This window comes from Capricornis sumatraensis, chromosome 20 (genome assembly GCF_032405125.1).
Source record: "Capricornis sumatraensis isolate serow.1 chromosome 20, serow.2, whole genome shotgun sequence".
In the NCBI taxonomy this organism is placed as follows: Eukaryota; Metazoa; Chordata; class Mammalia; order Artiodactyla; family Bovidae; genus Capricornis; species Capricornis sumatraensis.
In genome coordinates this window covers 22,328,816-22,352,843 of record NC_091088.1, presented here as the reverse complement: position 1 = coordinate 22,352,843, position 24,028 = coordinate 22,328,816, and the positions used below count along the sequence as shown (strand labels likewise).

The 24,028-nt window shown below is 49.1% G+C and overlaps 1 protein-coding gene across 1 annotated transcript in view; it reads left to right on the top strand.

Moving 5' to 3' along the window:
- The window catches only part of LOC138096733 (ATP-binding cassette sub-family C member 12-like), a 31,259-nt gene extending 7,507 nt beyond the window's left edge, over nt 1-23,752 (top strand). The window contains exons 7-18 of the mRNA XM_068993015.1: nt 1,793-1,882; nt 2,581-2,684; nt 4,582-4,779; nt 5,389-5,615; nt 8,358-8,495; nt 11,914-12,100; nt 16,060-16,149; nt 17,794-17,983; nt 18,440-18,585; nt 20,865-20,978; nt 23,393-23,557; nt 23,660-23,752. Coding sequence (XP_068849116.1) covers nt 1,793-1,882; nt 2,581-2,684; nt 4,582-4,779; nt 5,389-5,615; nt 8,358-8,495; nt 11,914-12,100; nt 16,060-16,149; nt 17,794-17,983; nt 18,440-18,585; nt 20,865-20,978; nt 23,393-23,557; nt 23,660-23,752 — 1,742 coding nt within the window. The remainder of the gene's footprint in view (nt 1-1,792; nt 1,883-2,580; nt 2,685-4,581; nt 4,780-5,388; nt 5,616-8,357; nt 8,496-11,913; nt 12,101-16,059; nt 16,150-17,793; nt 17,984-18,439; nt 18,586-20,864; nt 20,979-23,392; nt 23,558-23,659) is intronic.
- Nucleotides 23,753-24,028: the final 276 nt, after the last annotated feature.

Sequence of the window (24,028 nt, the reverse complement as noted above, 5' to 3'; positions counted from 1 at the left end):
AGAGCAGCGTCATTTTATGTACCACTAAGAAAAGTCTCTGCCAATTAAATGATATGGCATGCTACCGAACGGGGCACATCCTGATTTCAGAGATGTTAAAATGTGGGAAAAAATGTGAGTCTTCACATCGATGGAAGTTGGCACCATTAATGGTGCTTGTGACAAACGCATGCCCATTTGGACAATGTATTTTTGTCGCTCTGGAGGCGGCCAAGGCTGAAGTGGGGCCCTGGTAGTCTCTTCCATGCTTTCCTAGGAAAGCTCCAGGCTACTGAGGATTCGGGGTCTTGTGGGGAGAGTAAACCCTGCTCCTCTTCTCCTCCTCACCCCACTCCCTTCTCTGAAGAGGAAAGGGAAGGTGTGAAGCTAAATGCTCTGAGAGCTGTAGGGATGGAAGAGTTGAAGGCGGCACAGCCCGCAAAGGTACGCAGTGTCAACAGCAGAGCTGACTGGGTTGGGACTGCAAGGGGGTCTGACAGGTCCTTTAACGTTCCAGGATGCTGTTCATTAGGCTCTGCTGACCCATCAAGGCGACCCCTGCATGCTGCAGCCCCAGAGGGAGACACAGTGATGAGCAAAAGTCAGGCTGAACATTTTAAAGAAGCCCGAGTGAGTGTTCCCAGGCAGAGGGGATATTGGCAGCTCTGTTCACAGAGGCACCTTTGAGATGCGAGCTCTCTTTGCCGGGGCGGGGTACCAAGAGCCCTGCGCAGGGGGACCCCCTTGTCAGCCTCCAGTCATCTCTGTTTACAAGAGCCAGGCATAAGCATAGGATGCTCCTTCGGAGCCGACATTCTCGTACCTCTCATGCTGGAGAGGGGAGAGACGTGCATTCACTCGTGGCTGCTGGGAGCTCATGCCTGCACCTCTGGACGTTGCTCCAGCGGGAGCTTGGTGGTCCTTTGCCCTTACACCTGGGAAAATGGAAAGGACTTGGGGGAGCCACGTGGTGGGATCCAGGGACCCACCTGGGAGGATGCCCTGGTTTCTTCTCATGGTGTGATGTCTGTGGTGGAGGCCTTCCTGTTGGCCCTGTAGTAGACGGCTTGGGTACCCTCAGCACGTCTGCACCACCCAGCCCAACTCCCAGCTGGCATTTCACACCTGCAGCCCTTTGCCTGGAGCTCTCTCAGAGCTGCCAGCCACAGGTCAAACCTGAAGTGTGGGGAAATTAACCCCTTGGGGGGAGCCCTCACCGGATGCCAATGGGAGTTGGTGTAGAAACATCCCAGGTCTCACTGGTCATGCGAAAACCCTCTGAGGTGTAGTGATGCCCCAGTCTGAAAGTTCTCCGTGCTGAGATAAGCTACCATTGCCCATGGAAGTGGGTAGGGGGGGTGGAGCAGGGAGCGCTGCCTTGATGAGACACCTTTTACTGTTGACTTCCTTTCCCTGTACCCTCTAGCTCCGGAGTAAACTGCATGTGCTCACATCCTCTTCTTAGGATCTGCTTCTGTAGAGCTAGACAAAGACAACCCTTGTCTCCCCCGAGCTGAGCACATCAGTTCAGTCGCTCAGTTGTGTCTGACTCTTTGCGACCTCATGGACTGCAGCGCTCTGAGCACATAGTAGTTGCTTAATAAATATGTCTCAGGGGACTGAAAGCCCCCTGCCTCACTAGGCTGTCATGAGGACCAACCAGGATAAAACGAGCAGAAGTGTGTTGGGAATTTCAAAGCATAGGGCTAGTGGAAGGAAGGATGACAGCTGGCCTTAGTGGTGGGGGTGGAGAGGTGGGCAGGAGGGGGCCACCCCGCTGGGGGTGTCACAGGACTTGTGTTTGTCTCCACAGTTCCTCCGCACCAGCTCATCCAGACTGAGTCCCCCCGGGAAGGAACTGTGACCTGGAAAACGTATCACACGTACATTAAGGCTTCTGGAGGTTTGGTAGAAAACAACGGGTTTCTTGATTTAATTTGCATTAAAAATTCTTTCTTAAACTGTTGGGTTCATGTTTTATGATTCCTCTAACAATTGCTCTCTTTATGCTAGGGTCGTTTATCAGTGCTTTTATTTTTTTCCCCTTATAATCCAAAGTCTGCTAAAGCAGCCTTTTAAATGGAATCATCCTTTATCTCCATTAAAGCTGCCAGACACTATTTATTGAAACTGAATGAGCAGCAGCGTGACCTGGCTGTGGTGCGTGTGTAACCTTGCACTCTAATCTCCGAGTGCAGTGCCATCTGCTCGTTGCCTGCCTTCAGGGTGAGAATCGCTGCCCTCTGCAAAAGATACCTATAGTTCCGTTTCTTGTCACTCTCCAGCAAGACCGGTTTTTTTTAACTTTGTTTGTTTTCTAAACATTGAGTCACTTCTATTACAGTGAATACTGGTGTTTTTTCCTGTTTAAACATGTTGACATTTGGATCCATTTTCCAACCAGGTGGAATAGATGTCCCCATTGGGGTTTCTGGGACCTAATGCTCAGAGTTGTCACGTCAGCCTAGAAAGTGGTTCCCAGGGTGGAAGCCCTTTCCCCATAGGCTTCGATTCTCCCCGCCAGGACTGGACCCCGAGGAAGAGGAGCCCACCGCTGCCGCGCGGCCTCTGCAACCCCTGGCCCTGTCTCTTCCCCTGCAGGGTACTTGCTCTCTCTCTTCGTGGTGTCCCTCTTCCTCTTGATGATTGGCAGCTCTGCCTTCAGCAGCTGGTGGCTGGGTGTCTGGTTAGACAAGGGCTCACAGGTGAGTTCCCCTTTGGTTCTGGCAAATGTTGAGTCAGTTGCTAACAGAGAGTCTGAATACAATGAGCCTCCCACAGCCCCCTGCACAAGACGGAGGTCAGCGGCTTATAACAACGCAACTTGACTCCCGCAATCCCCTTTGATCTTTCAAGACAAGCAGGGCATCTGAATTTGTATGTGCCACTTTCGAACTTCAAAGGATTGGCTAAAAAGCTTGTGCCAGGCAAATGCAGCCTGTCTGGAGTCACGCACAGGCAGGATAGGGTCAGTTTTTTGCAGCCTCTATCGTAAGGGACCTCCAAGGAGAGTCTGGGAGGGACTGGGGAAGCCTAACGTGGATTTCCATCTTCTTGTCTCTGAAGAGAAACTGACATCTCATCACGGACACTATCTGATATTAGTGGCTTCCACCTGGCTTGGCTCCCCAAAGTCCCTCTAAAGGAAGAGGACATGCGAAAGTCAGCCTGGATCTGCTGCAGGGCCCCTGCAGGCCTCTCCCTGCCCCTCTAACTTGCATCTGGGCCAGGCCCCTCTTGAGGACTGAGAAGTCTACTCTCCCTCAGGCCTGCTGGAAACTCTCCCAGCTTTTGGCCCATGGTTTCAAAGCTTTCCTGGAGCCCCCAGGAAATGCTGTGAGGTTGCCTCCCCATCCTCTAAGATTACATTTTGGTATAGTGCTGTTGCTATGACAACCAAAGTGGGGAGGCCTTGGGAAGACACAGGCAGAGGAGAGGATGGGATTGCTCTCCTGGAGTTTAGTACAGCTCCCTGAGACCAGTCTCAGGGGGATGGCTTGCACTTTGCAGAAAGAGAGGCACTTCTGGAACATTCCCCCAGATCCTTGCTTGCGCCTGAAGAGTCCTTTTCTTGGAGAGCCCAGGGTGTTAGTCAGAGTGAAGCCTCCCCAGTAGGCCAGTGCTAGGCTAACTGGGCAGCAGCCATGACTGCCTACCCACGTGCTGGCTCCACCCCCAGACACCGTGGACACAGCCCACAGCACAGAGAAGCCTCCTCTTCAAGCTGGTCCTTTGGTCGATTAGCTCCCCAGGGATGCTCTTGCTTTTATGGATGTGCATCCATCAGCCACCACCTCTGGTTTACATTTCCTCTAGGGCTGTAATCAGCAAAATGGCATTTAGAAGGAAGATGCTTGTTTGCGCCCCAAAGGCAGTCTTGACTTTTAGCACACAGCTCTGAAAAGAATGAAACTGCCAATTTCTCAGGAGGAGGAGATGGCCTCTCCCCAGAAATGGAGGCAAAAATGTGTTCTCCTGGGGCACGATGGAGCCAAGTGGGGTCACTTTGGATCCTCCCAGAGTCTTTTGTTCATCAGATTCCCTCCTACCCCCTGGAGACTCCAGGGCAGTGAACCAGTGCCCTCCTAGGTGCGCCCCCAGAAAAGGAAAGAAAGAGGGCCCTGGGGCTGACCCCTCCTACAGAGATGCTCCTGAGTCTCCCCAAAGGCCCGGTGGCTTCTGCCTTCAGGTCCCTGATTCCCTGACCTGTCTGCGCCACCTGAGGGCTGCACAGCCAGCCTGTGGAATCCATATGTTTTTGCTTCTGTGACTTTCCTGGCCCAGCATCACCTCTGGTCCCCTAAGGCACTGTTGGTTTCCAAGACGACTGTCCTGTACAGGTCTGGTCTGTCTGTTTTGCTTTTTCCACTGACTGTGCTGAGCCTCGTCAGCCAGGCGCCCTTGTCATCCCAGAGAGTCCCGCAGGAGGACCCACGCAAAGTTCAAGAGCCCCGCAGGGAACTGACTTGACTTTACCACCTGATTCATCCTTAACATTTTATGCTCATCCATTTAGTTTCTTTTCCCTGGGAACATTCTCTGGAAAATTCCCATTCTTTTGACAGTTGATCAGTTCTTGGTGCTTCTTGTTTTCCTCCCAAGATGATGTGTGGGGCTCACAGCAACATGAGCACGTGCGAGGTGGGCACGGTGCTGGCAGACTCCGGGCCGAGGTTGTACCAGTGGGTGTACCCAGGGAGCATGGTGTCCATACTGGTGCTTGGCATCACCAAAGGCTTCATGTTCACCAAGACTACACTGATGGCCTCCTCCTGCCTGCATGACCGAGTGTTTGACAAGGTACAGTCCCCCTGCCCCTCGCCCTGGGGCTGCATGCACATCCCGGTGCAGCAGTCAGTAGGGTTTATACGGATCACCTGCGATGCGCCAGACGCAGTGCTGGGCTCTGGGGTGGACACAGTTGCTCGCCGAGCTTACCGTTGAGTTTCCCATATCTGATTGTCAACAACAAAGGCAAACTCTGGGGAGCTGCAGGCGTGTCATGGACCCGACAGGGCTGGGGGTGAAGGTGAGGGTGGTCAGGTGTTAAGCCGGCGAGCGCAGGCCCAGAGAGCATCTCTTGAGTACCTGGGATCCCCTCCTCACTCCCCAGCGGCCCGGAGGTCCCTGGCTGGAGCGCACAGGGGAGGCCGCACAGAGACAGTGGAACTTGACTTTTTATTGCCCTGGGGCACAAAATCCCTCCATCCTTCATGGAGGCTGAATCCCTCCCCCGTCACGCTCCTCCACGGTGGCCACAGCCTCACTTTCCCAGGATGTCGGGCCCCGGAGGGAAACTCAGGCCTGGTTCGCGATCCCAGGCACCGGGCAGGCCTCCCGGGGTGTTGGCAGGCGGGGGGCGGCCACCAAACGCGCACCTCGACCCTGACTCTCCGTGGTCACCTGCAGATCCTGGAGAGCCCCATGAGCTTCTTTGACAGGACGCCCACCGGCAGGCTAATGAACCGCTTCTCCAAGGATATGGACGAGCTGGACGTGAGGCTGCCGTTTCACGCTGAGAACTTTCTGCAGCAGTTTTTTATGGTGCTGTTTATTCTCGTGATACTGGCCGCTGTGTTTCCCTCTGTCCTTTTAGTCCTGGCCATCCTGGCTGTAGGCTTCTTCATTCTGTTACGGTAGGTTGATGTGCTGTTCAAAGCGGAGCGCACAAAACCGGGGCAGGGACCGGTGGTGTCCGGTGGTGCTGAGTCCTTGCTGTCTTCTCTGAATGCCGGAGCATGTTGACTTGGGTGCTGCGCTAAGTGCTCGGCGTACATCAGGCATTTGATCCTCAGAGCCATGCTGAGAGGTGGGTAGGGTTGGGAGATTAAATCACTGGTCCCAGGTCAGGAAAGTAGCCACAGTCGTTGCTCTCTGACTGATGTTATGTTCTTAACCATAGGGCTCTGCGGTTTCTGCTACTGCAGGAGAGAGGAGACCAGTACTCAGTCTCTCTGAGCTTTGAGAAATAGCCCCATCTGACCACTGATGTGGTCAGTTTGGCACTGGGGGGGGGGGGTGGTCCCTGTGCCCACCTTCTCACTCACCCTGGGGAAAAGCAGGAGGGTAGCATCTGTCCCAGCCTTCCAGGAAACCCAGCTCTGCCCTGTCCTGGATGAGCAGGAGTTCTCAGCCGGCAGCTGGTGGTGTTTTATGAGGGCTAAGGATTAGAGATCAGATGAAATTTGCACCAGAGTCCCAACTCTGCTGCACAACTAGCTGGAGGACCTTGGAGAAGTCAAAGGAATGCTGCAAGCCTCAGTCTTCTCATCTCTAAAATGGTAATCATCAACACATGTGACTACCCTCTTCTAAAGGGGTTCTCGCAAGGAACAGATGAGACTAGGCTGCCTAAATGTTATACAAACTTTGAGTTTCAATAAAACTCAGCAAAATTGCTTTGGACTGGACACACAGCATCTTGAAGAGGGTCCCCCAGATTGCAAAGGATTCAGCCCACAAATCCAGGGACACCACACTCAGAGTTGAGCTTGCAAAATATTGCTTTGACCACAGTGTGGAGGGTGGATGAAGCTTCAGAGAGAATGGGGAAGGGCTATAGGACTAGAGACTCTTGCATGGCAGAGTCTGACTGAGAGATGAGACATAGGCAGCAGCAGTCCTGGCAGAAAACAGGTAGATCCTAAAGCCATTGCCAAGATAGTCCACTGAGGTTAGGGGATGGGAGAGGCCAAGGATGCATCCGAGATGGGGAGCAGTGTGAAGACAGATATGAGTGACACAGGAGGAGATGCAGGTGAGGGTGACCAAGATTAGGGGTTTGGTTTTGGATAGTTCAAGGCGGTGGATCAAGTCCACGGATGAGCCAGCCGACAGTGGGAAAGGTGAGTGCAGGGACGCATGGGTGGAGAGGCAGACTGCATCCTCGGCTGAAGCTGGCATCACCATGGGAACCAGCACGTGCGCCCTGGGAGTTGGGTGAGCTGGGCTCTCACTTCCGTCTCCCACTGCCCCCTTGGTGACTGTGAGAGAGGACACATGGGCCTCTGTGTCTGGCCTCAATGGTTTATTGTGATGATCTAAGAAAAATGATGTCTGCAGGTCTTTTTTACAAATATAAAAGGTGCGTGCCTGCTCAGTCGCTCAGTGTCAGACTCTGTGACCCCGTGGACTGTAGCCTGCCAGGCTCCTCAGTCCATGGGATTTTCCAGGCAGGAATACTGGAGTGGCTTGCCATTTCCTCCTCCAGGGGATCTTTCCGACCCAGGGATCGAACCCGGGTCTCCCACATCTACATTGGCAGGCAGGTTCTTTACCACTGAGCCACTGGAGAATCCCCCACGTCATGGGTGCCGCGTCTTATTAAGAAAAGTGATTCCCTGGGCTAGTGTTAGTTTTTACAATCCACGTGTTTGTCTGACCGTCGTTCCTGTCTGTTCTCCTCTCTGTGTTTTTTATTTACTTTGCAAAAGGTTCTTCTCTGCACTGCATTCTTATTTGCTGTAAGACAGGCCAGATCAGGCTGATCCAGACTGAATTGTTCGATGTTTCTAACCAGCTCACTTGAGCTCTGAACAAATGAGGTTTCCCTTCCTCTGCCCTGGGTCAGATTAATTGTCGTGGGTCAGCTGCCACTGTGCGTGCTGAGGGCAGTGATCTCTTACTGACTGGGGCCCAGGGGGAGTTACATACTGTGAAGAGTCTGGTTTTAAAGTCAGTTCCTAAGGAGATAATGTTTGTATATTGCTCAAAATTACCTTTGAAACTGCCTTTAGAAGACCACATGCTGGCAGTTGATATGCCAGACTCAGATTTTCCTCCAGAATTGGAAGCGATCCCTTTTTATTTGGTTGTGTGTATAGTCACTCAGGTGTGTCTGACTCTTTGCGACCCTTTGGACTGTAGCTGGCCAGGCCCTTCAGTCCATGGGATTTCCCAGACGAGAATACTGGAGTGGGTTGCCATGCCCTTCTCCAGGGGATCTTCCCCACCCAGGAATCTCGTCTCTTGTGTCTCCTGCGTTGCAAGTGAATTTTTTACCCACTGAGCCGTCGGGGAAGCCCTTTTTGTTTGGCTGGGCACCCCAAAGTGGCTGGCTTGTATTTATGAGTTGCAGTGTGTGAAAATCTCTAGTCTTTGAAAAGACTAGAGTCATAGCGTGTGCAGTGAGACCCTCATGCTACAGGAAGCCTTCAGAACTGAGAACGCAGGAAGGAGTGGCTCGACTTTCTGAGACCCTCCCTCCCTCCCTGACACACAGGGATGGCTGCTCCCGGGGGAGAAGGGCGGGCCAGCCCCTCCTCCCTTGTTCGGTGGCACCGGCCGCCTTACATTTGTCTTGAGCGCCCAGTTGGGTTTAAGTGAGCCAAGGGGAGCCCTGCGAAACCCTATCTGGGGCTCTCGTGGTCTCCCTGCAGCGTCTTCCACAGAGGAATCCAGGAGCTCAAGAAGGTGGAGAACGTCAGCCGGTCCCCCTGGTTCTCCCACATCGCCTCGTCCATGCAGGGCCTGGGGACCATCCACGCCTACAACAGGAGGGGAGACTGCGTTACCAAGTGAGTCCAGGGCTGCGCTGCCCCTGCGCTTCTGCTCCCCACTGGCCCAGCTCTGAGGAGGGAAGTCTGCGGGATGGGGACTGGCCGGATGGAGAGCCGGTAGAGTGGAGGGGGAGCCCCTTGTGCACTAAGCCTTTTTCCCCAGTGTCCGAGGCCCCCAAAGGCTCGAGTTCATCCAATGACAAGCTTACCATGGCGCTGTATGTGTTTTATTTTTCCTCTCTAAAAGTAGAATGTTTTTAGTTCAGGAAAATAGGAGAAAACAACGACGACAAAAATCACCCATAGGCCTGCACCCCAAATCCTAGTAATATTTTTGTGTATCTACTTCCAATCTTTTCTGGTTTCCTATTTCTGAAGCATTTTAGTCTTGTTTTATTTTTAAAAAGCAGTTTTTTCATGTTATTACATATTCCTTGTAAAGGTCATTCTGAAAGTGAAAGTCACTCAGTCGTGTCCGACTCTTTGTGACCCTGTGGACTATACAGTCCATGGAATTCTCCAGGCCAGAATCCTGGAGTGGGTAGCCTTTCCCTTCTCCAGGGGATCTTCCCAACCCGGGGATCGAACCCAGGTCTCCCACATTGCAGGTGGATTCTTTACCAGCTGAGCCACCAGGGAAGTCCCAAAGGCCACATTACATCTCATTTAATAGATGGACCAGTTTTCTTCCTTTTAAGATGCCAGGACTAGGTTAATAAATTTCTCTGGAGTCCTCCAGCTCCAAACTTCCAAAACACCATATAATCACATGTTATCACTGTGTCATCAGTCACAGCAGGCTCACTGTGGTAACAAACAGCTCCAGATTTTAGGGGCTAACCTAACACATGCTCATTCTTCCTCAAGTCGTAAGTGAACAAAGGTCTGTGGGGCAGGGGTCGGTGATTCTGCTCCGTACTCAGGCACACGGTCTCTCCATCTCACAGCTCCTCTGGTCTAATTGGAAGGTAACAGCAGAGATGTGAGTGGAGGACCCCAGTGAAGGTGCTTATCATTTGTGTACATTCACTGGCCGGATTGCAGTTACATGGGTGCGGCTAACTGCAAAGGAGGCTGGGAAATGTAGTCCACCTGTAAAAATGGAATTTGGTGAATCTATAGGACACAACTGAGCGGCTTCGCTTTCACTTTTCACTTTCATGCACTGGAGAATGAAATGGCAACCCACTCCAGTGTTCTTGCCTGGAGAATCCCAGGGATGGGGGAGCCTGGTGGGCTGCTGTCTATGGGGTCGCACAGAGTTGGACACGACTGAAGTGACTCAGCAGCAGCAGCACAGTGTCTCTGCCACACGGATGTTCTTATTCCACCCCCATCCTTTCCTTTCTTAAAAGCTTAATGTACACTTCAAAGGTTGCATCTCTTTCTCCCTGCCACCCACAACCTCAGTGTAGACCTGGCACTCCAGCCTGTCTTCACTTCAGTCAGCAGCTAGCCTTGTTACTGGTTTGACCTGAACATCATCTGTCAAGGGCCCTGCAACCCCCCTTCCAGTGTCTTGGTCATGGGCCATTCATCAACTCTCAACAAGCAACAGAGTCAAGCCTTGTCTTCCAGCAGATTGTCCTCCAAGGTTTCCGGAACGATCCTATAGGCAAGCTGAGCCCCCACAGTGTTGATGGGCTCTGCCGTCTTTATCCATTCTTTCCAGTCATGGACTTTCCAGAGGGCTTGGGCTTCTGACCTGAGTTGCTTTCGCAACCAGACAAAAACGCTGCAGCATGAAAAAAAGGTTTGAGGTCAAATTCCAATTTGACCCCAGCCAGTGGTTCTGTTTCTGCACAACCTAACCAAGCACGCATAGGAGACCACAGATGACTCCTAGGTCACTCAAGCTGTCAGTTGAATTTGTAGGCTTTACAGCGACATGGTAGAAAACATCATGGCGTTTGGAAGAGTATTTTAACTGAGGAAAGTAAGTTAGAGTGGAAACAGAGAGGGCCAGCCTGGGTGCTCAGAGGTGTTTCAGGCCAGAATCCTTGGAGGAGGTTTAGAACAGGATGGAGCAGCAGTGCCTGAGGATGTCATGACTGTGCCAGTGGAGGAATCTCAGCTCTTAGTGGTTTAAACCATTGAATGGTTTTCAATTTTACCAATAATTTCTTTTACCAGTTGTTCTGAAGAAGCCCCTTTCCCAGGAGGTCAGGGGAGCCTTTAGTGGCAATTGTGATTGATGTCCCTTCGGGTCTGTTTAGCTCAGTTAAGTTACAATTACACTCTTAAATGTACACAAGTCATAGCACACACACCCCCGCCCCCTGGGCATCTGCTCAGAGAATTGGAGCCGTCATGCTGTGTTGCCATATGTCTCGGGCAAGGGGGCAGGGTAGCTGTTAGGAAGCACCTGGTCTGTTGGATTAAACACCCCCTCCCTTTTCTCTGAGCCTGGTTCTCTGAGGCTGGCGCGAGGAGATGGAGTGGGGGAGTAGGGGAGGGACACACTCTCAGGTGACCACTGTCTATTTCTGCTGCCCATTTCTGCTGAGCCAGCTCCTCATGCAGATGTGGCGTGGCAGGGGAGAGCCCCCGCCAGGACCCAGGTCCCCAGCCACTCTGCTGGACACTGCCCATGGGCTCTGCTTTGTTCTTCTGTGAGCTCCGCCTGGCAGCTTTACTGCTTTCCTTTGATGTGGGGCCTCTTGCTTCATGCCAATCAGTGTGGCATCAAGATTGCAGCCCCACATGCCATCTTCCCTCTGAACCCCGACTCTAGGTACTGCAGGAATGGGCAGGACCATCTTCCACACATCTGGGGAATGAGCAGCGCCGGAAATGGGTCTTCCCCATCCCCTGGCCGTGTCATTGCTCTGTGGCTCTGCCCGGTGCCCCCTCTCCTCTTTGGCCCAGGAGATGCGCAGCAGGGGTGCAGGATGTCAGCTTACTCTTTTTCCCTCCAGCTTTATAAGCAATTGCTTCGAATCTTCTTTCCCTGAACTGGGGATGAGAATCAGTCCGGCACTCTCTCTTCCTTTCCCTACCATCACAAACACTGAGATTCCCCCTACCTCCCCCCACCCCCTCTATAGATCAAAGGGGTTAACAGTCGTTTCCACTGGGCCTTTGGGGTTGGCTACCCTGAAGACAAGGGTCCTTTGAAGGTTGAACATGAGGTTCTCAGCCCCTTTTGTTCTCAGCTATGGGTTCCAGCTGCCAGTTCTGGGAAAAACAGAACGAGCCCACTCAGCACCATACTCTGTTGCCACCTGGGATTTCTCAAAATACATGCAAATCAAAGATGCTTATGGTGGCAGGTTTTAGAGTCTGGATCTATGCTCATTTTTGTAAGAGATTCCTATGTACTAATGTGTTGGCCTTTGATTAAAAGTTCCTCTTGCCCTATTTCTCTGGTAGCCCTAACCCTAAGTCTATGGAAGCACAACCTGACCTCCTGTTCTGTCTCATCTCTTAATGTCAGGTTCAAGATGCTGAATGACAAAAACTGCAGCCATCTGTTGTACTTTAACTGCGCTCTCAGGTGGTTTGCTCTAAGAATGGATGTCCTCATGAACACCGTCACCTTCATTGTGGCCTTGTTGGTGACCCTGAGTTTCTCCTCAATCAGTGCTTCTTCCAAAGGCTTGTCATTGTCTTACATCATCCAGGTAACACCTAGTGTAAGGCTGGGCTTGGCCTGGAGGCTCTGGCATAGAGCGTATCAGGCAGGCTGGACGTAACAGAAAACCTAACTCGGATGGGCTTAAATAATAAAGAAGGCTCGCAGCAGCTCACATGGTTAAAAGGTCTGGCAGCTGTATGGGCTTCAGGCACAGCTGGATCATGGCCCCTGGCTTTTTCCTCCTATGATGACTTCCTTCATGGTTGTACAATGGTGGCTGGCAGCCTCTAGGGGCTCTAGCAGGAAGAAAGCAGGAGGAGAGTCTTTCCTGCTCCAGCCACTGAACAAAAGCCCTTGCTTTACTCTTAACTGGATTAATTTAGGCATCCCAGAACTATTGATAATTCGTGAACTGATGGGATTGAGATGATTGGTTTAGGCCAAGGGAGGGAGTCACACTCCATCCTGCCCCAAGTCACACAGCTGCCCCACAGTGGGAAGAGGGAAGGGCATACTGGAGAGGCAGCCACGATGTCCATGACAAATAATTACTGACTTCTCTTTTGAGTTGCTTTGGTGGTTTTCTTTTGAAAAATAACAACAATACGGAAATAACAGTAATAAGGAATGATAATGATAATAGGGAAACACGCTATTTTCGGCACTGTTTTAAATCCTTTACATAAATTAACTCATTTACCTTCACAATAACCCATGAGGTAGGCATGCCATGATCCCCATTTTACAGGTGAGGAGACTGAGGCCCGGAAAGACTTGCCAGGATCACACACCTGCATGTGTGAGAGCCAGGGTTTGAACCCAGGCCATCTGGGTCTGATACCCATCTGAGTTTGCATAGAGTAGACACGGGCTACATGCTTCACGTTTCTCTCTTTGGAAGCTGTTCCTATGCAGTTCTTATCCCCAGTGCTCTGACATTCTAGGACGACAAATCCGAGTGGTGGTCTGTTTCCACTGATTCTGTTCAGGCTGGGAAGAGAGTAAAGTCTCTCTGCAAGCGGAGAAATTCCTCCTTTTCCTCCCTGACTCTTCTTCCTCCTATTGATACTGTCTTTGTCTCCTTTCCCTTTGTTTTCTCTTCCTGTGACTCACGCATTGCTTGAATATTGGATTTCTTGCATCAGTGCTCTGTTTCCTTTCTTTCATCTCAAAGTCTCCCTGTTCTTGTCTTTTTATTTGTATTCTGGGAATTTTCCTTTGCTTTGTCATTCAGCCATTCTTTGCATACTTAATTTTCACATACTCTGTCTTAGCCTCTGAGTTTTTAAAAGAATCATCTTTAAACATGTATTTTATAGCTCTCTGAGGATATTAATCAGAGTAAACTCTAAACTCTGCCTTCCTTAAAGTCTCCTCTCTTCTTCGACTGAGAGCTGCTGTTTTCCAGGGTCAGGCGTTTTGTTTGTTTATCCGGTTCTGTTTGTTGTCTGGTTCGTGCTCTTCCCTGCATTGGTTTTGATCATAGGTCCCTTCATCCTTTTGTGTTTTAGTGTGAGGATCTGTGTTGGGTTTTCAGGGTTTCTTCTGTCTTCTTGTATGCTTCACTAGGTCTCTCCTGATGGGAGGTTTTAAGACTGTGGATGGGTGGGTTGGACTTGTCCACAGGCTGCTTCACTTCAGGAAGGCAGCCAGGGAGCAGGCCTCCAGGCACACAAAAGCTAGATTTAAAGGGGCTTTATCTAGGAGCCCCATTTTGCCCAAAATAATTTTTCAATTTCTTTAAAGAAGCCTCTGGGTGTGTGTGTGTGTGTGTGTGTGTTTGTGTGTGTGTGTGTGTGTGTGTGTTGGCCTAGGGGTAGTGTCCAGCTGGGAGGCAGATGAGGAAGGGGAAGAAATGGGCCCAACAGAAGTTTTGTCAAGGCACCATCTCTCAGTCAGTCTTTGAGGGCCCCTCATACCTGGTGCCTCTCTGAGTTCTGCTACATAGAACACTCTGGAAACCCCTGCAGCACACTCGGCCTCAATTCTATCAAAAGGCTTTCATCCTCTTTCCATCTTCCAGAAACTTGTAACTCTCATTCAATGCCTCTTCCCTAGCCCCTTGCTGTTCATGGTGCATTCCTTTTTGAAGTCTCTCTACCATCATTTTAATAATACTTTGGAAAAGAGGAGGAACAAAAATATGTGCTCAGGACTCTATGTTAAGCGAGGAAAATGGATTTCCCTTGGGTAGGCAGTTTCCCTCATTGATGGCTGATCTTATTTGTTGTTGCCTAGTAAAGTATTGAACAGATGATGTCAACTAGATTCCTGTATTGTTTCAGCTTTCCTCAACCGAGGTCATGCTCTTGGGAGATATCACCAGCTTTCTGTGAGACTGTTTTCAAACATGCCTGTAAGGCTGGAGAACTTGCCCACATCAAGATCTAAGGGATATGTTTCTTGCAACTGGCTTTCTTGAACATTAGCCCCCTTTGGAGAATACAGAAAATCCAGCTGACAGAGCTTCCCTTGAGAACAGAGGCAAATCCTAGATGGATGAGAATTTGTTGTGAAGTCCCACAGAGCAGAAAGCAAGTGCAAAGTAATATCACATAACATCATGGAGCGAACAAACACTTCCTGGGGCCAGCACTGTGCTGACAAGGGGATTCTAACCCTGTGGAGGGCTGCCTGGGGCCTTGAAGAGCTGATACCCTTGAATTTTTTTTAAACGTTTTATTTTGTATTGGAGTATCGACAGTTAACAGTGTTGAGATCTTTACAGGTGAACAGCGAAGGGACTTAGGCATGTATGTGCGTACATCCATTCTTCCCCAAACTCGCCTCCCATCCAGGTTGCCACATAACATTGAGCAGAGTTCCATGTGCTGTGCAGTGGATCCTTGTTGATTGTCCATTTTGAATATAGCAGTATGTACACGTCCATTCCAGCTCTCCAACTATCCCTTCCCCACTTCCTTCTCCCTCGGCAACCATAAGTTCGTCTCTTTCTGTTGTAAGTAAGTTCATTTGCTGATACCCTTAAATTTAACAACAACAACAACAAAAATGTATATGCCTTTCTCAAGAGCAGAGTTCGTTCACTCACTCACCAGATGTCCATTGAGCACCTGCCAGGAGCTGGAACCATGCCGGCTGCTGTGGGTTCAGCTGTGAACAAGCTGGGCAAGTCCGTGCACTCATGAGCCTACATTCTAGTGGGATGGGATAAATGAGTGTGCAAGTAAATAAATAAGATTTCAGAAAGTGTTGAACTGTTATGAAGATAATGAACCAGGGTAACTGGCTGTCAGTGGGGAAGCCGCAGGAGACCCCGTAGAGTCAAGGAGGGTCTCTGCCAGGAGGTGACTGGCAGGCTGATACCTGAACTTGACAAAGAAGGAGCCAAGGGAAGACGGAGGGAAGAGAGCTTCAGGCTGAAGGACCAGGGATTTGGGTAGGGCATATCTGTGGGGGAACCACCATCCAACCTGCCCAGTACACTCCTGCCCTCAAATCTCAGGGTTGGCTTCTGCGGGATCCTGCCCTAAGGCGGGTGTCCTTAGCAGGCCATGGTCTAAGGCTAGATTCTCTCATGTCTCAAGCAGGCTGATGGGCTTGATGGTTTTCTTCCTCTTCTGCCATCTGTGGTGACTAGGGCTTTCCGGCTGCAGGCGGGGTAATCGGGGAGGGCACAGAGGTGCAGGAGCCCACAGAGTGGCTTCAAGGGGTGGGCACCCAGCAGTGCAGAGGCCCCCTGGAGAATTTCTGCTTACAGGAATTCCCCGCCGCTCCAACCAAGAGATCTGTGCCGGAGCGATGCTGTGGTGGGTTGACTCTGACCATCTGGCGTGCCAGGGAGGATGTAATTACCATTTGTTTCTACATACAAAGGAAGTGTTTAAGGCAAAACAGCCCAACAGGAGTGTCTCTACATCTGGACCCTTGGCTGGGAGTGGAGGCCTGTTTTTGTGTGGTCCTGAGTGAGGCCGGAGGGTGATTCACAGCTGCCCCTGAAGGCGGAAAGGGCTCTGACTGCGGTCGCTTGCTCCCCCTCCATACCTAAGCGGGCTGCTCCAAGTGTGCGTGCGAACGGGGACCGAGACCCAGGCCAAGTTCACCTCCGTGGAGCTGCTCAGGGAGTACATTTCGGTAAGAAATTGGGGCCAGAGGAGCAGCCAGTTAACTCTGGCAGAACTTAGGCATTTGCTCCTTTTCCCGCGTGGATTTTCTTAAAATCTGTATTTATATAGTCTGAAGTCCTTAATGCTGAGGGAGAGGTTCTTTTTAAAAATATTTCCTCAAGGGGTTTCTGTACCCAGAAAAGAGAATTCAGTGGCTTACTTTAGTTTCTAAAAATTAATATTTGACTGACTAAAGTAAAAAAAAAAACAAAAAAAACTAGTCTAACTCTTCTTTAAAAGCTTTTTCTGTTCCCCTTATAAATCTTGCTGTTCTTTGAAAAGCAGTCTCGCCAATTCAAGCAATCACTTTTAAGGGCCTTTGAACAGCATTTGGCCCCATTTGCAAACTTAATTAAACACTTTAAAACATTTTAAACTGCATTTTAAAATTTAATGCATTCCGTTTTCTTTTTAAGTACCTCGATAATCTGATTCAACAAACAAACCTTCCTGAGGTTATATAAATCTAATAAATTAAACTTATAAATATGGAGAGCTTTAAGTTCTCCTAACAATCCCAATGCAGTATATAAACAGTAAGTTTTAAAACCTAAAACCATGTTAAGATAAGTTATTCAATTATACATTTTAACTTAGAATCACAGTCTGAATGTTATTAACATTATGAATAGTTAAAACACCAAGTATGCAGAGTTCATAAACTAAAAATATTACCATTATAATTTTGCTTCTCTTAAATACTATTATTACTAATTCTAAATCGTCTAGGGGTTAAAAATACTCACTGTCTAGGAATACTATTATTTTCTCAGCTAATTGTGGTTGCCTATCGTCCAGCAATTTGAGCTGGTCAGCCACCCTAATGGGGATCTCGGGAGCCTTATTTCTCCCTGGTTAACAGGGACTTTATAATTCAGAGGAGGGGTTAGTCTCGTAATGCAGTCACGTTGCTTCACTGCTTAACTAGACTTTGCATTTCTTGGGCTCTTAGGAAACTTTAATTCCTTTTCCCTGTAACTCTGAACTTGACATGCTGTGCTTCCTACTTCTAACACCACAGTGAGTCTTGCAGATAATGAAACTGTGTCTGACTGAATTCTGCAAATCTCTCAAGGCTTGGTCTGGATTGCTCACAATGCTGACACGTGCCGAGGCTCACAAGGACCAGTATGCCCTGCTCCTTATATTTATTCATCCCTCTATTCACTAAGCCCTGGCCGTACAACTTCTCTTTCTATTTCTCAAAGTCCTCAAGACTGTTCTGGCCTCAGGGCCTTTGCACTAGCAGCTCTCTGTCTGGGATGAATCTTCTCATAGTTGGCATTGTCTCAGCACTCCAGGTCTCGGCTTGAACGTCACATCCTCACAGATGCCTTCCTCAACACTGCTCCTTTCACTTCTACCCCTTTCACCACACATACTCTCTATTCTCCAGCAATAGTCTGTTTAATTGTCTTATTTCTCGCTTCTTTTCTTGTTTTATTATCTGAATTCCCCTTGCAGTGTGAGTTTCTGCAGTATCCTTATTGATCTAGTTCACCGTCATGAATACCAGTACCTAGAACTGTGTGAATGAATATGTGAATGAATGAGTGAAATGAATGGAAAAGCAAATGACTATTAACCTGCTATTTGTTATTCTGCTTTTTAGACCTGTGTTCCCGAATGTACTCACCGCCCCAAGGTGGGGACCTGTCCCCATGACTGGCCCAGCCACGGGGAGATAACATTCAGAGACTATCAGATGAGATACAGAGACGATTCTCCCCTTGTTCTCAACGGGCTGAACTTGAACATCCAAAGTGGGCAGACAGTTGGGATCGTTGGAAGAACAGGTTCTGGTGAGGACAAGCTCTGATTGTGTCTTTTGCAGGCTGTTTTATTTGCATTTCCACTGGGTGTGCTAGTTATATCACACCAGAGGGTGATGTGTGTGTGTGTGGTGGATTGGCTGTTGTTTTCCTGAAATGTCTTTATTGTAAATTGGGATTTCAGGTTGAATGGGTATGTATGCAGTTGGAAGTAAACACACATCAGTTTTTGAATTAATTAAGTGAGAATCATTCTGGTGAGACAAGGCCCAGAGGATGAGTCACACGCTAACAGCCCTGCAGGGACGGGCAGGGTAATAGTGTTAGGGCAGCCAATCACCCCTGCAGAGTGGGACTTCTGTCTGTACACTCATCTGTACAGAGCCATTTTCATTGCATTAAAAATTCACTTGATTAGACAGCTACTCAGATATGATGCAATGCAAACTTATGTGATATTTGCTGCTTCCTCATTTATTGTCCCAGGCAAGTCATCCTTAGGAATGGCCTTGTTTCGTCTGGTGGAGCCCGCTGGTGGCACGATCCTCATTGATGGCGTGGATATCTGCACTGTTGATTTGGAAGACCTCAGAACCAAGCTGACTGTGATCCCCCAGGATCCTGTCCTGTTTGTAGGTACAGTAAGGTAGCTGTTTTTGATTGCTGTGCATCCCTATTTTTGGATAATGAAATCAGAGTAACAAGAGCTTTGAGAAGTTGTCACACAGTAGCTGGCCTGGGGTAGTTCTATCTGAGGGAAGTCATGTCCTGAGATGTTCACAAGCATTGGGGGAGCTGAGGACCAAGGCGCTGAAACCTGTGTTTTATAAACTGCACTGCAAATAAGCAAGATGCTATGTGCAGGGTGAGCAGACATCCTGGTTGACTCTGGGATGCCTGTCCAGCATCCTGTCAGGTTTAGCCATGGCCACTCCCTAAATTACCCCACTTTGCACAATACAATAAATGGTTATTCTACATATGTAGCCATCCTTTGGAACCACATCAATTTATTCCCACTAAGAAGTGAACAGAGGCACTCACCTGGTGGTCCAGCGGTTAAGATTCTGTCTTGCAATGCAAGGGACTTAGGTTACATCCCCGGTTGGGGAACTAAGATCCCACACGCTGCAGAGCAACTAAGCCCACTTGCTCTGGGGCCTGTGAGCCACAACTAGAGAGAAGTCCTGACACAGCCAAATGAACAAATAAATATTAAAAGAGAGAGAGAAGTGAACAGAAGCTGCTCAAGTACAAGAAAAGTAGGGCCATTGCAACCTCTACAGGGTTCAAGATCTGTTGGCAAGGCACAAGGGGAAAACCACAGTTTCTCACTTAGCCCAGTGCAGCAGCTGCCCCTCTAACAAGAGGGACCTTTCCCTGACTGAGTTCCAGCTGAAGTAGGGGGCTATATTGAGAGTTGTGTGAAAAGAAGGACATTCCGTGTCTTGAAACACCAGACTCACACCCTGCACATGAGATGCTCACCCTCTGCGAGGCCCTGAAGCTGCTGACAAAGCTTTGCCTCTCAAGGCAGAGTGAATGCACCGGCAAGTGGAATTGCTTGCTCCCTCTTACACTGCCAAGACTTTGCACGAGGTCAGACCTGCTGTTCTGCACACAGCCACCGAGAGGACCGAATGTGTTTCCTTGGTGCCTCGCTTGGCGGTGGTCTGCCCACCTTGGTGTGGTCTCTGCTCCATCCGAGAGTCATGAGTCTGCGGTCTCTCGGCCTGAGGTTTGTATTCCATGGACCACTGTCCCAGGCTAAGCACTGCCCTTGTTGCCGCGGCATCATCACTTACCACCTCTGCTCTTCCCCTCGTGCTGTGGAAAATATGCTCTTCCATCCGCTCATCCTCAGAAATTCAGCTTCTTCTCCTTTCCTTCACTGCAGGTACAACTTGGACCCATTTGAGAGTCACAGTGATGAGATGCTCTGGCAGGTTCTGGAGAGAACGTTCATGAGAGACACAGTAGGTCACTGGGGCTGTCCAGGATGTGTCCATTTCCTAGCCCCAGTGCCCCAAATACCTGGTCCGGGTTTACATTTGGCTAGATGTTTGCTGGCACCACATCACTCCTAGTTAAAGGTTGCAATAGACTATTTATTAGGCCAGTTCAATGGCCTAAATAGAGTCAAGAGCTCTACCTGCAGTATCTCAGTTGGTCCTGATTACAACCCTCTGAGGTTGGTACTCCTACCCTCGCTTTTAGAGATGCGGCAGTTAAGACTCAGGAAAGTAAGGTATGAGTGGCAGAATGGAGACTTGAACTGAAGGCCATCTGACTCCAGAGCAAAGGAAGTGCCAGTAGCCCCATTTGCTTATGGAAACAGATAAGCTCTGGGAAGGTGAAGGGTGTGGTATGGAATGAACCATCTGTGAGACGTGGCCCTGTCCTGTATGAGGAAGCTGGGTCAGCAGGTGAGTGTGGGCACCTCTGCAGCCCAGAGGGAATTTTCCCCCAGGACTTGGGACCAAGGTGAGCATCTCGCAAAGCCGCTTTGATTTAAAATGCTAAATAAATCAGACCCTGTCTTACCTTTCCTTGATGACCAGAAAACACCCATCCCGTCTCTATTTTATCCGTGGAAACAGGGACTCTGAAAGCCGTTTACAGTCGTCTGCGTTTCTCTGGAGCCGTCTGTGCATCACTTGTACTGCTTTGGCAAGGTGTCTACGGGGTTCTGTGAATCACGCTGTGATTTTAAATTATTAATGTCTGCCTACTCCTTGGTCTCTCCCTGGTGCCTGTTCACAATATTGAAATGATTGTTGTTTTGCACTTTCTTTTCTGCAGTAAAATAAAGCCAGCTGATAAATGCGAGAGAAGGGGGCCATCGGTATAGCGGATGCAGGACAATGTTATAGATCGTCAGTACAGATATGGCATTCTCTGTGTTTCATAGATAATGAAACTCCCGGAAAAACTGCAGGCAGAAGTCACAGAAAATGGAGAAAACTTCTCAGTGGGGGAACGTCAGCTGCTCTGTATGGCCCGAGCGCTTCTCCGTGATTCAAAAGTAAGGAAGCAGCATGGAAAATGGATCGGTCAAATTTTTGATATTCCCTGCAGCGCCGCTCAATCCAGGGGATAGAGCCACGCGTTCGTCTTTCAGCAAAGAGAGAGGAATTGGTCCATTTAAAAACCGATCACTTTTCTCAAGACAAAGTTGTGAAGGGTAAAAATTGAAAAATAACAGCTATTTACAGCAATAGCACCTGCCTCCCCTGGGCCTTTCCCCAGGAGGGCTTGCTTAGGTATTCTTTCTGTCCTCCTAAGTGGTTTGGGTTTGAGAAATCAGCCTCTCAACATTTCTCCTTTGTCCCTGAACAATTCTGAGGCCGATAAACAGTACTCAGGATACTGAAAAAGGGCTTCAGTATGCCAGTCTATGAGGACTATACAATTATACTCATTTTTCTTAGTGACTTAGTCATCTTTGCTTACTGATTTCAAGGAAAGGATGCTGCGGCTTTAGAAATCCCATTCTCCAATCAACCAGACTTTTAAAAATACCGTGAAAACAAATAAGTGGTTGCCTATTTTGTCCACTCTTAAGAAGGTATTTAAACATTAGGTAGATAATTGTAAGTATATTCTGTGTCTTTAAGTTTGTTACAATCTTTCAATTAAATTCAGTGATTCAGAGAAAATTCTGCCATAAGAAATTCAGTTTTTTCCATAATGTTAAGTTGTATTTGGGCTTCCCTGGTGGCTCAGTGGTAAAGAATCTGCCTACAATGCAGAAGACCTGGGTTCGATCCCTGAGTCCGGAAGATCCTCTGAAGAAGGAAATGGCAATCCACTCCAGTATTCTTGCCTGGGAAATCCCGTGGAGAGAGGAGCCTGGTGGGCTGCAGTCCATGAGGTCGCAAGAGTCAGACACAACTTAAGTGACTAAACCATCAAGTTGTATTTATGATATACTTCAAAACTGTGATAGGTATAGGTGAACAGTCTTAGACATGGTAATTGACATGGTTTTTATTTACTATATTAAAGAATATTTTGGTAGAATTTTAACTTTATAATAAAATCAGTAATTTGAAGTGAAAAAAAAAAAAGAAATCATGTCCTCTGAACCCCGATCAAAGCGTAACCCATCACATGGGCTCTCCAGCGTGCTAATGGCAGGGAAGGGGGCCAATATACGTTCACTGCTGACTGTGGCCCTACACAGTGCTGAGTGGTTGATGGGTTGTCCTTGCATTTTACATACATAATAAGGTGTAACCCCATTTCACAGACAATGAAGTAGAGGCTTGGGGAAGTTATATAATTTAGCCAAAGTTAAGCAGAGTTAAAGCTGAGCTGATCAAGTCCTCTGATTTGCAAACCAGTACTGTGGCAGGCCGGAGAAGGCAATTGCACCCCACTCCAGTACTCTTGCCTGGAAAATCCCATGGATGGAGGAGGCTGGTGGGCTACAGTCCATGGGGTCGCGAAGAGTCGGAGACGACTGAGCGACTTCACTTCCACTTTTCACTTTCATGCATTGGAGAAGGAAATGGCAACCCACTCCAGTGTTCTTGCCTGGAGAATCCCAGGGACAGGGGAGCCTGGTGGGCTGCCGTCTGTGGGGTCACACAGAGTCAGACATGACTGAAGCGACTTAGCAGCAGCAGCAGCAACTGTGGCAGGCATAATAATGCCCCGCCCCGCCACCAAAGATGCTCATGTCCTGATACTCAGAATCTGTGAACATGTTACCTTACCTGGGGAAAAGGGTTTTGCAAAAGTCAAGGATCTTGAGATGGGAGATTACACTGGATTACCTTGGTGGGCCCAGTGTAATTACACAAGTCTTTGTAAGAGAGAGGCAAGAGAGTCAGAAAGACAGTGACGGTGGAAGTAGAGGTTAGAGTGATACCAGGAAGGGGTCACGAGCTAAGGAATGCAGGCAACCTCTAGAAGCTGAAAAAGGCAAGAAAAACATTTCTCCTTCTGAGCCTGCAGAAGGAATGCAGTGCCGACACGACCTTGCCTTTAGGACTTCTGACCTCCAGAAGTAAGTGTGAGATAGCCTGTGCTGTTTTGAGCCTCTGATTTGTGTGACTCTGTTACAGCAGAAACCGGAAATTAATACAAGTGCTGTTATTATGCCTCATGCTGACTCATCAGCGCAGTAGATAAAGATCCTGGGGCATTTCTTCCTACTAGTTTGTGGGATTAGAATGAACCATTTATAAAAGCAAAGAATGTACAGACTTGTTACTCCAGCAAGTCAATTCCCTCTGAGAAAGATAAAGATTGTGTGCATGACTTTTTTCTCTTGCTCTTTTTTCTAACTTTCTGAGATGGATACGTAGCTCCTTAACTTTTCAGCCCTTCCTCTTCTTCTTTTTTAATGAATTGAGCTAAGTAAGACTGTAAGTTTCCCTCCAGGTACAGCTTTGGCTTGGTGTGACATTCACCCCATTCCTTCCTCAACAGATCATTCTCCTGGATGAAGCCACTGCCTCCATGGACTCTAAGACGGACACCCTTGTTCAGAACACCATCAAAGACGCCTTCAGAGACTGCACTGTGTTGACCATTGCCCACCGGCTCAACACAGTGCTCAACTGTGACCGTGTCCTGGTCCTGGAGAATGGGAAGGTACAGAAAGTTGGTGTCACCTCTTCAGAGGTTTCAGTGGTTTGGGCTCTGTGGTGGGTAGCTTTCTTCTGACAATTTCAGCTCTTCTTCTCTGACTTTCAGGTGGTCGAGTTCGATAAGCCTGAAGTCCTTGCTGAGAAGCCAGGTTCTGCGTTTGCGATATTACTAGCCGCAGAAAACAAAGTCCGAATATAAGAGTTCCAAAGGACGCCATCAGCGGATTTTAGAGGAGGAGGAGGCTGTGTGAGCTGAGTCAGATGCGCCTATGCGGGCAGGGACTGTCATCTCGGGTTACATCTGGTCCACCATCCCGCCCCCCACCCCGCCCTGCCCTGCCCTGTCCCAGAGCCCGGAACACCGGAAGAGCCGGGGTGGAGGTTGCTTCCCTGCTTTGCCCAGCACATGCCTCCTGGAGGGCTCGGGCCTGGCTCTCAGTGATGAGCAGAGGCAGAAGAAGCTCATGGATTAGAA